At 38.1% G+C, this 14,534-nt stretch overlaps 1 protein-coding gene across 1 annotated transcript; it reads right to left on the reverse strand.

The window, feature by feature from the left end:
- Positions 1-1,337: 1,337 nt before the first annotated feature.
- On the reverse strand, positions 1,338-12,775 carry Usp44 (ubiquitin specific peptidase 44). Its single transcript, XM_042693389.1, has 5 exons — positions 11,360-12,775; positions 8,497-8,692; positions 6,903-7,011; positions 4,118-4,323; positions 1,338-3,294 (listed from the first exon to the last, which is right to left on the reverse strand). Exons 1-5 carry the CDS (start codon positions 12,770-12,772, stop codon positions 3,098-3,100), a joined length of 2,121 nt encoding a protein of 706 aa, XP_042549323.1. The 5' UTR covers positions 12,773-12,775; the 3' UTR covers positions 1,338-3,097.
- Between the last annotated feature and the right edge of the window lie 1,759 nt (positions 12,776-14,534).

Here is a 14,534-nt window from a genome sequence, read left to right on the forward strand (position 1 = left end):
GATTAAAACAACATAGTATAAATATTGTGCCAACCTAAAACACTTTAGTAAACATCAGCATTTCAGCACTTTATTTATTCATTGGTATTTTTCAGGAAATCTATTCAACTTACTAAAAAATAAAAAACAAGGCATTGGACCCAAAAAGTGCAGTCTTGTTCTAATTAAAGAGGCTAAGTTGAAACTAGGCTTTTTCTAGTTTTGTTTTTGGTTCGTTGTGGGGCTTGAACTCGGCCTGGGAGCTGTCCCTCAGCTCTTTCAGCTCAAGGATATAACACTCTACCACTTGAGCCACAGCACCACTTCAGCTTTTTCTGTTTATGTAATGCTGAGGAATTGAACCCAGGGCCTCATGCATGTGAGGCAAGCACTCTTACCACTGAGCTACTTTCCCAGGCCATGTTTGATTTCTTAACCTCACAAATGTTGGTGTTCTGGAAGGCAACCTTTATCCTCCATACAGAATACAAGTGTTAATTTGTGTATTAGAACAAAACATTTTGCTTGTTCAAACTGAGCCCAACCACTGGTTCTCTCAATTATATGTGATTTGTTAGGAATGTTCCACAACCTAATTTCAGAATTATGTGCCAAGGTAAAGCCTTAATTTGTATATTCTTTAGCACAATGATTTTACTGCTCTGGGATGCTGTTTTTAACATTTTTGACTGAAGACAAATGACTTATATAAGGAGATCATTTGATACATTGGGAAGCTGCTCTCAGCATCTGAGCTATAAATGTTATCTTTTGGGGAAAGCAATCTAGTTTTTAGCAGTCTGAGCTGTTTTTATGGTGCTAATGTTCAGTAGCTACCTTTGAATAATTTCTCCATTTTCTGTGATGCTGTGTAAACAGCAAAGCTCAACTAATTCACACTTTGCACACAAGGCTTTGAATCTTCCTTTGGGGTTTTGAATCTGTTTATGTGCTTTGGAAGGAATATCAAAGCAAGGAGCTTGATTTCTAAGCCCAGGGTGTTAATAACGGACCCAAGTAAAGTTTTAGAGCTTTCATAGGTCTTTCTAGCAGTAGTGATTTCTGACAAGCTGAAACTTTTGGAAGACATGGCATCACTCTGTCCCTGCATATGGCTGGAAGGAATATAATCTTGTAAATAGGAAAGCTGTCACTTAAGAAAAAGACTGTATTGTTTGCCTAACTAGCCATGTATATCTTGATGTCATTTTGTTATGTTTACAGTGATGTACCTTATTGGCAACAAATTATTAGATGTTTTAACAATAGTGCCTTTAGTAAATTATTCTGCAACCAAAAAAATGTTGTTTAGTAATACATCTATGTTTATCGTTTAGGGTTCTTTTTGTTGTTGCTGCTGCTGGTGGTATTTTAAGGTGATTTTCTTAGGGCAGTTTGAGGTTTGACAACATCTAGTGGAAAACAGTACAGATTTCCCATATATCTGACCACCCCCAACACATTCTCCTCCATAGGTATTAGTTTACAAAATAAGACAAAATCACTTCTCCATGTATTTCCACTTTGAAATAAATGGAAGCTACTATACCATTATAAATGATAGCCTAAGTGCTAAATGTGTTGTATGCTAAAAAAAAAAAAATCCTTAAAATTAAAGGCTAGACTCCGGCATTTTGACCACATAAATCTTTAATGAGTTGTAACAGTTGAGATAACAATTTACATAGGTCTTCAGTAAATGAGCATTTTCAAGCCTAGCCATTTAATACTCCAGCTGTATTTTTGGCACAAATTATTTGTTCAGTGATATCATGCTATCAGTTGCCCCTGGTAACTTATCTGAAACTCAAAACTGGTATAATAGACATTCCTTTCAAACTTACACTTGACAATACAGATGACCACTAGCGGTGAATAGCATTCTCCAGGATATTTCAAGCTGTAAATAAACTCAAGAAAAAAGGGACAAATGACCTTCCAGTGATTAATGCAGCTGATCCATAGAAGTTAGTGGAGTCTCCCCTTTCTAAATTCAGTTATCAGTAGGACTTTCAGAGATAGGGTGAGATACAGAAGAGCAAAGAGGGTCCCGCTGTATTTAATAAGAGGTTTTATATGATTTTTAATGTTTTTAAAAATGGCTTGATGCTCATTTTTCTAAGGTTCCCAGTAGTCACATAATCTTAGCAAGAGTAAATAAATGAGCCAGGCTTTAGAGCAGTAACATGCCAGGTGTATAGCTCAGGTACCAGTTTTGAACAGTAATCTTGGTCCTGTGCTTTTTCTCTTCAAGATTTCTTTGAACTAAAAATCTCAAGCTACACAGCTTGCTTTAAGAGATCTAATATTATCAACATAACTATCCAAGATAAGCTATACTTGTATGAGTATACTGGCTTGCTAATGACATTTAGAACCTTAATGCTGCAAACAAATCATCAGTAAGTCCTAGCCACTTTTTTTAATGTACACAGTTCCAAAGTTCATTAAACCATTTGTAAATCTGCCATTTTAGTTTGACTATGCCAAATAAGTTTGTAGAGCAATACATTTAAGTCAAATTCCACTAACCAAATTCAGCCCCATGGTGTACAAAACCTCAGGAATATCAGTCTGATTGGTATTCAGGTGACACCTTGAATATAACTGTCAATATGCCAGTTTAACTTCCTTTTAAGGAGCAAAGGTGACATCAATATACAAATGGCCTAAAAGAATTGGTTTTGTTGTGTGTGGGAGGGGTAAGAGTTTAGACATAAGTGTCTAATTTTCTATTTAGAATTTGTATAGAAAATAGCTACAAAAGAAATATCAAATGTATATAAAATGATGTCACCTGAATTTCTTCAGTGGGTTGCACAATTCATGATCTGAGGCAAATTAAGATATCAAAATATAAAGAGGTAACACTAGTCTGAGGTAAACACAAAGTTTAAAACTCCCAAATACTTGTAAAAACCTAAGTTACCCGCAGATGACATACATATATTTATACTTTGTCTCTGTAAAAAAGTTTTGTTGTAGTTAAATACAAAAGTGTATAAATGTAGTGTGCACTGATTTGTAAGTATAAAAAACAATGAAGCTCAAAATTGTAAGTCAGCCCTTTTAAAAAGATATATACAAATCACAAGAAGAAAGCCCCACTGTCTTTAGATCAGCTAAGGATTTCGTTAGAAGAGGTATCAGCTTCTTCACTGGGAGGTTGGTTACTAGACAGGAGCTCACGTAAGAGTTTAGAATATCCATTCTCGGTAACTCGCTGGGTATAAAATAAGATATAAGCTTGGGCCTTGCATACTTCATCCATTGTGCACATGCTTAGCTTGGAGTCATTGCAGTGTACCCAGAAGCCTAGAGGGAAAGCATAGACATGGGATGTTTAGTAAACAATGTTAGAAGTGGTGTTTTACAAAAAGTAATTTTCTAACAATTCTTAGTAGTTTACTGTTGAATTCCTTTGTGGATTGCATGTTCATCCCTTGTTCAATATTAATCAAAATGGGAAGAAAAAAGTGAAACCTCACTCCCATCAGTTGCTAGAATTAGGCTATCCTAGAAGAGATAGAGATGGCAAATGACAGTTTATATAGGTTAAATTTGAACTAAAAAATTGTTCTATTTCTATGATCATTTTGTGTTCATTAGAGGCCTTGTTCTGAAATAACACAGTAAACATAAAACCTGCTCTTGGAAGTATACTAAGAAAAGTCTCATCATCTTACTTTAATAAAACTACCTTCATTTATACCCCAAAGTACTACAAACCTACAGAAAATAGTATAGTCTGCAACTTACCCCTACCACAGAAGTCAAGTGTGTGTGGGGGGGGGGGGGGAGAGGGAGTCAGGTGGCTGTGCTTAAGATGATTCAGTGGCCACTCAGAAATCATAAAGCATGAGCACAACTTTGCAAGTCTAATTCAAAATAAAATAATTTTTAGCCACTGTTGGCTCACACCTGTAATCCTAGATATTCAGGAGGCTGAGATTTTCAGATCTCATCCAGGGCAGGAAAGTCTGTGAGACTCTTATTAACCACCAAGAAAAAAAGTCAAAAGAGAATCTGTGGCTTAAGTGGTAGAGCGCTGGCCTTGAGCAAAACAGCTCAAGGACAGTATCCAGGCCCTGAGTTCAAGCCCCAGAACCAGCAAGCACATAATTTTTCCTATCTATACCTCCTTCAGAATTATAGCAGTAGGCAGTGTAATGTCCTGAGCCAAATCCTTTCCCATGATGCATTACTACAGCTGATAAGTCATAGATAAAGCATTCTGGTCTGAGGGATTTCATTGTCTCCTTGCAGCAATAGGGCTCCATGTTTAAGATTTCCTTAAAGCCAACGTGAACACCAATCTTCTCTCGGTTATTACGTCCTGACCACCTGTGAACAAGCCAGAACAAAGTAATGAGGAATACCAAAGGAGAATTCTAGAATGTGAAATACAAAGAATTAAAGTTGTGGCCAAAGTGGTAGTGTGAGCAGTTAGCAAAAAGCTAAGAGCACAAGGCTCTGAATTTAAGCCCTAGTACCCAGTACACACCAAAAATCAATCACACATATATATATAACACATATATACAAAATTCAGTGTGTGTGTGTGTTGTGTATTCCTAAAATCCTGAACTGAGTAGAAATGAAGGGATTTAGGAAAATTTTCCTAACAGGTCCAATCAAGTTTTCTAATTCTTTTGCAGGGCTAGAGATTGTAGATTGAATGCATGGACTTAAGCATGCTTGACAAACCCTCTACTACTGAACTTTTGTAATTAAATGTGATTAGATATTACAGGTAAAAATTAATTTAAAAAATTATAGCCCTGCTGGGCACTGGTGGCTCAAGCCTGTCATCCTACTCAGGAGGCTGAGATCTGAGGATCACAGTTCAAAGCCAGCCTGGGCAAGAAAGTCCGGGAGACTCTTATCTCCAATAAACCACTAGAAAACTGGAAGTAGCGCTGTAGCTCAAGCGGCAGCATGCTAGCCTTGAGCTCAAATGCTGAGGGACAGCACCCACGCCCAGAGTTCAAGACCCACTACCAACCAAAAAAAAAAAAAAAAGTGAAAAAAAGGAGAAAGGGGCAGTGGGGGAGGAGGGGTGTAATGACCTCTCCTGTGTGTCACATTTGCATTGAAATACTTATTAATGACAGTATTCAAATAATGCCTCCTGTACTGATATTACTAGATATAGTAAGCACAGTATCACAAACATACTATCAGGAAGTATTACAGAGGGAAAGATCATATCATATATGATAGTTCTTTCAAGAGACTAATTTCATTCAGAATAAAGACATAAGAACAGTGTGAAAATACTAAAACATGAAGTTCAGATAATATGTGAGAAAGGAAAGAGGAATATAGACCGGTTTCAGAAAATAAGACAATGTAAAATGGTGTAGAACTACTAAAGGTAAGCCATGCAAATTGTGCTTTCACTTAGACTAGAAAGTCATATCCCATTTCTGTGATATTGTGAAATAGTTGGTCTTCCTCTCATTTCCTAATTTATAGTTTCAAAAACTCTTGGAATCTCTGGTGTGATTTTTTTGTGTGTGCCAGTCCTAGGGCTTGAACTCAGGATCTGGACACTATCCTTGATGTACCTGAGCTTTTATTCTTAAGGCTAATGCTCTATCACCTGGGCCACAACTCCACTTCTGGCTTTTTGCTGATTAACTGGAGATTAGAGTCTTCTAGACTTTCTTGCTTGAGTTGGCTTTGAACTGCCACCCTCAGATTTCAGACTCCTAAGTAGGTAGGATTATGTTTCAGCCATGGGATCCATTTACATCTTTTGTATGCCAACACCACACATTAAAGCAGCATCCATGAAAAGTCTAAATAGTGGTTACCAAAATAAGTGGTTACCGAAAGTTTGAACATTAGAGTAACATCATTTTAAGTCCTTTCCAATGTATTTTTACAGAATCTTTATATTCTCACCTCTCCGCTCTCAATTGCCGTTTTTACTATTAACCTCCTAACTAATCTTGTTTTCATTTCATGTTACTTTATATGCAATGGCAGGGCTCACCATACTTCTTATGAAGCCTTTATTGTATAACCTAATACTCCCTCTCTTTACTTTGATTCATGTTGCTCTCTCTTGATTAAAATGTTCCTGCTTCTCTAAATACCCCATTTATTCACTTAATATTTTGAGACACTGCTAAGCATAATTCTAGGACCTGGCATATAGGAATAAAAGAAATGATTATTTTGCTGCTATTCTACTGGTATAAGAGAAATTATGCAAATCAGTTAATTACAGATAAGTTTTTGCAGTTATGTAAAAGGAGGATTCCGTGATAGATGGTTACATGGTGGAACTTTAGAAATGTCCCTAAAGACACAGTGTATGAACTGAGATTTGCTGTAAGCAAGAAAGCTGAGTGAGAACCCAAGGTCCAGAGTTCAGGCTTTGCACAAAAAGTACAAGAGCAACACACACACACACACACACACACATTGCTTTGAATTGGTTCATTTTATCAAATATTTCCAAACACAAAACAATAGGGTCAAATATTCCTATTTAAAAAGTGACAATTTAATGTAGAATATTAAATACTGCAAGCAGATATAAACTTACAAACATTTAGCAGATCAAAATGTTAGGGATCTAATCATGATTGGGGCATTGATCACAAGATTAGTTACTGAGACAGTGCAGTGGTACACACCTGTGATCTTGGCACTCAACAGAGGGGAGACAAGAGGATTACAAATCTAAGGTCAGCCCGGGCTATGACAAGATCCCATTTCAAAAAATAAACAGATAAAGTTAATTGCTGAATATAGTGTGTGTCTGCTATAAACAATGGCCAGTTTCTCCCTTGAATCAAAAAGAGGGTAAATACTACCCTCTTCCATCATATGTATTCCTTTAACTTTTGATATTTTTGAAGCAGAAGGAATGACCAATTTAGACATGGTTGGCAACTGGTACTACTAACCTGAATCGTTTGAGGTGTAGTCTGAGAACCTGAGGAAGGTGACATATCATAAGCTGTTTTTGGGCTTCTGTGAGTACAACTGGCTTTGAAGAAAACTTTCTACGCTTTGCTGTAATAAAAAATGAAGATCAAGTTTAAAGGTCTAAGGAAGAGATAACGACATTTTTTTTACTTAAGCATGAACGAACAGACATGGCACTGCTAGATATAAACACCTGGGTTCTGCTGGCAAGAAATTTTTAAAACAAATTTACGAGCTAGTAAGCATGAAAACAAATACATGATTTTAATTATAATCCTGTAATTATGAATAGATTAGGAATAAGTGCACTGCTTTCCACTTAAAAGTGGATTTTACCATAGCATTCCCAACTCTTAAAAATTTGCCATTAGAGCTGGGCATGTTGACTTATACATGTAGTGCCATCACTTAGGAGGCAGAGGCAGAAGATTTCCTTACTTCATGTGAAGCCAGGTTAGGCCATATAGCAAGTCTGAGGACAGCACAGGCTAAAAAGTGAGACCCGTTCCCCTCTCCCACCAATCAAACAAGCCTTCCCAGCTAATCAGGAGACTGAGATCTGAGGATCAAGGTTCAAATCCAGCTCAGACAGGAAATGGATGATATTCCAATTAGGTTAATCTCCATGTAACCACACAAAAGCTGAAAGTAGAGCTGTGGCTCAGGTGGTAGAGCACTAGACCTGAGTGGAAAAGCTGAAGGACAGGGATGGGAAGGTGGCTCAGTGCTTGCCTTGCATGCATGAGGCCCTGGGTTCCATTCCTCAGCACCACATAAGCAGAAAAGCCAGAATGGGTGCAATGGCTCAAAGTGGTAGAGTGCTAGCCTTGAACTGAAGAGCTGAGGGGCAGTGCCCAGACCCAGAGTTCAGGCCCCAGCATAGCACAAATAAATGTTTTAACCTGAAGCAAAATATTTTCAGAAAGCCTTTATACTACATAGCATGCTTTCCTCTTACTACTTTTTGTTTTCTACTTTATTCTGCTCCACATATCAATTTTTTATTTTTAGTACCTAAGATCAAACCTAGGTCTTCAATATTGTTAGACAGGCATTTTACCATTAAAGCTATATCCCCAGACTTCATTTTCTTTCTTTTTTTTTTTTTGCTAGTCCTGGGCCTTGAATTCTGAGCCTGAGCAGTGCTTCTAAGCTCCTTTTGCGCAAGGCTAGCACTCTACCACTTGAGCTACAGCATCATTTCCAAGGTGATAACTTCAAGTTAAGAGTCCCACAGACTTTTCCGACTGGGCTGGCTTCAAACCATGATTCTTGGATCTCAGCCTCCTGTGTAGCTATGATCACAGGTGTGAGCCACTAGCATCCCATCAGATCTCACATTCTTATTTTATGAATCCCATCTTTCTACAACTCACTAGAGGATCAAGAAAAAATTTTAATGTCATCAATGAGGCAAAAAACACTTCATAAACATCAAATGAAAAGCAGAATTGTTTAGTCTGATTTCTTCCCAGCAACTGTAGTTCACATTCACAGCTGCTATTTAAGGAATTTCTCCCACCTTCCCTATTAATCTTAGAAACACACAAAGAATATACAATCTCTACTCACAGTTACACTGGTCACATATGTAGATTTTTCCTTCTAAAGCTTCAGTTTCTGTAAATTTGGCCAGCATTTCAGTAACTAGACATGGCTGGGAGGAAGTGTCTTTTCCACTGTATTGGTATCTTCCTGGAAATTCCAGTGACAAGTCCCAGAATGGTTCTATGGTATTTGATTTGTTGTCACATGCAAGACATGTAACCTGTAAATAAAAAATTAGTTTCTCAAATTACAGTTCTTACATAAAAACTAACTCCTTTCACTTGAGGCCATTATTAGTAAATAAGCTTTTCTTTTTGGTCGGTTGTGGGGCTTGAACTCTGGGCCTGAGCACTGTCCCTCAGCTCTTCAGCTCAAGGCAAGCGCTCTACTGCTTGAGCGGTTTATTGGATATGAGTCTCACGGACTTTCCTTGCCCGGGCTGGCTTTGAACCATGATCCTCAGATCTCAGCTTTCTCAGTAGCTAGCATTACAGGTGTGAGCCACTGACACCCGACTTTCTCCCTTTTTTTTTTTTGTCAGTCATAGGGCCTGAACTCTGGGCATGGGTGCTGTCCCTCAGCTCTTCAGCTGAAGGCTAGCACTCTACTACTTGAGCCACAGCGTCACTTCCGGCTTTTTCTGCATATATGGTGCTGAGGAATCGAACCCAGGGCCTCATGCATTCAAGGCAAGCACTCTACCACTGAGCCACCTTCCCAGCCCCAAGGGTTTCTTTTGAAAATACAATTTTGTTAGTCTGGATAACCACTTTATATTTTTATCAGGAAAGTTTAATTTTTTTCCTTTGAAAAGAGTGTCCTTAAACTCACTATTATTGACAGGCTTCCACAGATGGACCTTCAAAAAGTTGTTATAACAGCCAGGCGCCAGTGGCTCATGCTACTCAGGAGGCTGAAATCTAGGGATTGAGGTTCAAAGCCAGCCTGGGCAGGAAAGTCTGTGAGACTCTTATCTCCAATAAACCACCAGAAAACAGGAAGTGGCACTGTGTCTCAAGTGGAAGAGTGCTAGCTTTGAGCTGAAGATCTGAGGAAAAGTGCCCAGGCCCAGAGTTCAAGCCCCATGATAGACAAAAAAAAGTTCCAATAACAGTCCAATCTAGACTTTAATAAAAATTCAAACTATATTGCCAGGTGTTAATAGCTCATACCTGTAATCTTAGCTACTCAAGTTTCAAAACCAACTTGGCAGGAAAGTCTGTGAGGTCCTGATCTCTAATAACTACCAAAAAGCCAGAAGCAGTGCTGTGGCTCAAGTGCTAGATTGCCAGATGTATGGGAAAAGGCTAAGAGACAGTGTGTTGGCCCTGAGTTCAAGCCCAAGTACCAGTACCAAAATAAATAAAAATTGAACTATAGCTTAGTAAACATAATCTTTATATTATATAGCATATACTTATATGTGTTTAATGTTATTTGTCATTAGGCTTGATGTTTGCCACCCTCTTCCTTCCTCATCTTTCAGTGATTTTTCATATTCCAATCCCAATCTGTTACCACAATCTACTTTCTTTTTTTGGCAAGATACTCTTCCACTGAACTATAACCCTTTAACCATAATACAAAGTACAACTACAATTCTATTTATATATATATATATATATATGTGTGTGTGTGTGTACACAATATATCTTATGTATTCATATTTTAACATAATATATTTATACTATATTATACTTATATAAATATATAAATACAACATATATGTTGAAATGTTAATATATTAATATATATACAATACTATTAATATGCTTTTGTTATACAGATTTTGGAGCTCTGCCAGCTGATAATTTTAAAAAAGACAATACCTATAAAATAATAAATCAGGGCTGGGAAGGTGGCTCAGTGGTAGAGCACTTGCCTTGCATGCTTAAGGCACTGGGTTCGATTCCTCAGCACCACATAAGCAAAAAGAAAAAAGCCGGAAGTGGCGCTGTGGCTCAAGTGGTAGAGCGCTAGCCTTGAGCTGAAGAGCCGAGGGACAGCGCCCAGGCCCAGAGTTCAGGCCCCACGACTGGACCCAAAAAAATAAAAAAATAAAAAAAATAAAATAATAAATCATATGCCCACTTAAATCAAATATTACATTAAAACCCCTATTCAAACAGAACAAAACATGAAATAGAGCTATTCAAATATGGAAAAATAAACTTCTTGCAACTTACAGAGGCAATATAGTAACTGGTAAAGGATTTAATGCTAGCAACTTTGCACTTAATTTAAGACAGACTTATGTGTCAATAATTTACATACAGTATGAAGTAATACAAAGAAACTTTCATACAAGTCTCTTTAAATAATGAAGCAAGTTCAAATATAGACTTTAGATATTAACAAATTGACATACATTCCTTATGGTGGTTCATCTGGGAATTCAGTAACATCACTGACTGACCTTTTGAAGAATTTCTTGAATTAAAATAACAAAACAAGAAATCAACATTGTCAGAAACTATCTGAGAACTAGAACTAGATGAATCTTAAATCTCTCTAGGAAGTCTGACAGGGCTAAACTATTCCTTGTTTCTAGAAATTGCTCTAGTCCGCAACATATCGTTCTCAGTACAACAGTGTCTTGAAGGCTGTTCACTCCAGGATTAAACACACTTTTCTTAGCACCTTAGAAAGTGACTATAGTATTAGTAACCTACAAAGTTGTTTCCTGACTCTCCCTCCACAGGCTTTTGATTTCATAAACCTAGAACTATTTTCAGTGATTCATGAAGTAAATGAGTACTTTATACATTTATAAAAGCAATCAATCTGATTTGAAAATGATCCATGTTCAAACACACTAGTTATATAGAGAATATGTAAATTTTCACTTTATTAATTTCCCAAGATAAAATTTGAAGAAATCCATTACCTGACTAAGAAGTTGTCCATGAAAAATATTATTTACAACATTAAGAACTTGTTTAATAAGTTTCCTTTGAGAAGAGGGGATAAGAGCTGGTAACCTGGTACCAGTTGTCTCTAATTCATATTGTACTTTATCCAAAAGTTCACAGAGAAATTCCTGAGCATCTTGTTGGGCATAGCCCCGGAAAGCAGGAATTAGTCTCCATACTGAATGTAGCATAGCAAATGGTGAAACCAAGGCCCACTTTCCAGACCACATGACTTGGAACAAAGTATGCAATTCATGGCAAAGAGAAATGTATTGTGAACTTGGTTCTCTTGACTGAATAAGTTCCATATTTCTGCCTTTTGATGCTCCACCACTCAGTCCTGATGGCAAACTTGGATATCTGGAGCAAACCAAGCTTCTATCTTTCTCTTGGCCTTTATTCACTTGATACACTACTGAATCTGTGATAGGCAGATGCTTATATGATCTTGGTTTATCACTAGTAGTCACAGCCAACCATTGGCGCAGATCAAGCTTTAAAAAGCATTGTCGAAAAATAAGTAAATGACTCAATACTTGAAGAACAGAATTCATGTAGCAAGTATTTCCCAAATTTCTCAATCCTGTTACACCAGGAGTTATCATTGGCCTTCGCTTAACTAAGGAGTCACTGACCCTTTTACCTCTTGTACCTTCTATGGTAGATAGCACTTTGTCTTTTGCTGGTGAAGCTGGAGTTTGTGATGGTGCTTGAACAGGAACCACTACTACTGTGGAGGACTGAGCCAGCCCTTGTAAACGCAAGCTCTTTCGTGGAGGCATACTTTCCAATTCTGTTTTCCCTTGATGGTCTAATTCGTGATGTCTTTTCTTCACTTCTTTCTTTGCTACCACTTTCTCGTGAAATTTTTCTTGAGCAATCCTTTTTTTCCCAATGAGTGACTGCTCCAACCAAGTTCGAAAGACTTTACCCATGAGCATCTTCCTCCTGTGCCAAAGAGCAGTGCACATCCGATCCTCATTTTGGAGCATAGATTGGGTGCCGTCAGGTAAGAAGTAAGAATCATCACTTGTATCTGTAGACTGTCCACTAGGAGTGGCACAGTGATAATTTTGACTTTTGATTGCACTTAGTGTACTTCGTAGTAATTTCAGGTCTCCAGCTGCATTATCGTTAAGAACATAATCATCACAGAGATAACAAAAAACATACATCTCATTCACCTCCAGAACAACAGGATGACTGCTTTCTTCAAAGTGCTTGACTGCGTGCTTTTCAATATATCGTCCACAGGCAACATGAGAGCAGCTGAGGCATGCCCAAATAGACTCTGATGTATTGCAGTCTACACAGTGCCATTTCTGAGGGTTGAGGATGGAATGGTCTTGAGCAAGCTGCAACTGCTCAATGTGTCTGCATTTATCCATTGCTAGTATTTACTTAGTCTACCCGAGAAACACATAATCCAAATAAGTCTCTGCTCACAATACTCGAAGCATCTGCAAACTAAGCAGAAAAAATGCCCATGTTTAATAAAACAAAAACAGACAATAATGTTTCATTTTTATGAAATATTTTTTCCAAAGATAATATGAGCTCCCGGTCATAATTTCTAGCTGCTTATAACGTCCCTAATCTCTCATCAACTTTACTCTTTCTAGTGAGGCTCCTTTAAAAAGCTTTTGCTTTTAGCCAGGCGCTGGTGGCTCACGCCTGTAATCCTAGCTACTCAGGAGGCTGAGATCTGGGGATCGCAGTTCAAAGCCAGCCCGGGCAGGAGAGACTGTGAGACTCCTATCTCCAATAAATCACCAGAAAACCGGAAGTGGCGCTGTAGCTCAAGTGGTAGAGCGCTCGCCTTGAGCTGAAGAGGTGAGGGACAGCGCCCAGGCCCAGAGTTCAAGCCCCACGACTGACAAAAAAGTAAAAAGCTTTTGCTTTTAATTTTGTCACCATCTAGTAGTGACCACTTTAAACTCAATTAGAATAAGATTCGCTTCTTTTGCCCAACAGCTTGAGAGATGACTTCCAAAATTATATTTCCTTCCTTAAAAATGGGATGTAGCCAGCTGGTGGCTCATGCCTGTAATCCTAGTAACTTACCCAGAAGGTTGAGATTTGAAGCCAGCCTGGGCAGGAAAGTATTTTGTGAGACTTTTATGTCTGAATCAATGACCAGAAAGCCAAATGTGGCTCAAAGTAGTAAAGCGCAAGAAATCAGGGACAGTGCCCGGGGAGGGGTGGGGGGGGGGGTGGGGGGGGGAGGAGGGGGGGGGAGGAGGAGGAGGAGGAGGAGGAGGAGGAGGAGGAGGAGGAGGAGGAGGAGGAGGAGGAGGAGGAGGAGGAGGAGGAAAAACCAGTGATCTATTAAAAACATTTTTCATTAATTTAACATAAACTGAATACAAACTTTAGGGTACAGGTGAAGGCATAATTATAAGAACACTGAGACCATATGAACCATGCCCAATGCCTTAGATTTTTAAGATAATAAGACAGTATGAATTTCAGTGGTACTTGCAGGTACCATCTTCAAACCTCAGGAAAGCTGCAAAGATAAGGTTGTTTTGTAAAATCTCCCAAGTGATAAGCCTGCCTTTTAGACATCAGGTATCCTATGGACTTAAAGTGGTCCAGTCCCCACCCTCACACGCATACACATCTCAAGTGCACATGTTGAATTTACTTATTGTCCCTTAAAATTTTCTGTGGTTTAAACTCTGGGCAAATAAAATATTTTATTAGGGGGAGCCGGGGAGGGGAAGCTGGGAAGGGATGGTAAGGGGAAACGAAGGAGGAGGCAACAATGCTTGATAAGAAATGTACTCATTACCTTGCTCATGTAATTTTAACCCCTCTGTATGGTTTTTTCACAATAAAAAATATTTTATTAGAACTTTCAGGATTTGGGATTGGAAAGCATGGCACAGTTGGTAGAACACTAGCCAATGAACAAAAGCATCAGGTACAGAATTTAAGTCCTGGACTTGGACAAAAAAGGAAAGAGCAATTAATCATTGCTGTTTCAGAAAATTACTAGAAAGACTGTGTTTATCCTAAGGTAACAGAACTATAAAGTATTTTCTATTAATCCAAAATTTAAAACTTCTAAAAGTAACAAACACGTTAATTGTATACATTTTAAGTAAAAACCGATCAGAAAGATAGTGAAGAAGCTACAACTTTCTC

This window comes from Dipodomys spectabilis, unplaced genomic scaffold (genome assembly GCF_019054845.1).
Source record: "Dipodomys spectabilis isolate Male_0828 unplaced genomic scaffold, ASM1905484v1 ptg000163l, whole genome shotgun sequence".
NCBI classification, from domain to species: Eukaryota; Metazoa; Chordata; class Mammalia; order Rodentia; family Heteromyidae; genus Dipodomys; species Dipodomys spectabilis.

Coding starts and splice junctions, on each gene's coding strand:
- Usp44 (XM_042693389.1), bottom strand. CDS start 12,772: ATGGATAAATGCAGACACATTGAGCAGTTGCAGCTTGCTCAAGACCAT. Junction 8,693..11,359: donor ATGGACAACTTCTTAGTCAG/GTAATGGATTTC, acceptor TTTTATTTACAG/GTTACATGTCTTGCATGTGA. Junction 4,324..6,902: donor CTACACCTCAAACGATTCAG/GTTAGTAGTACC, acceptor GCTTGTTCACAG/GTGGTCAGGACGTAATAACC.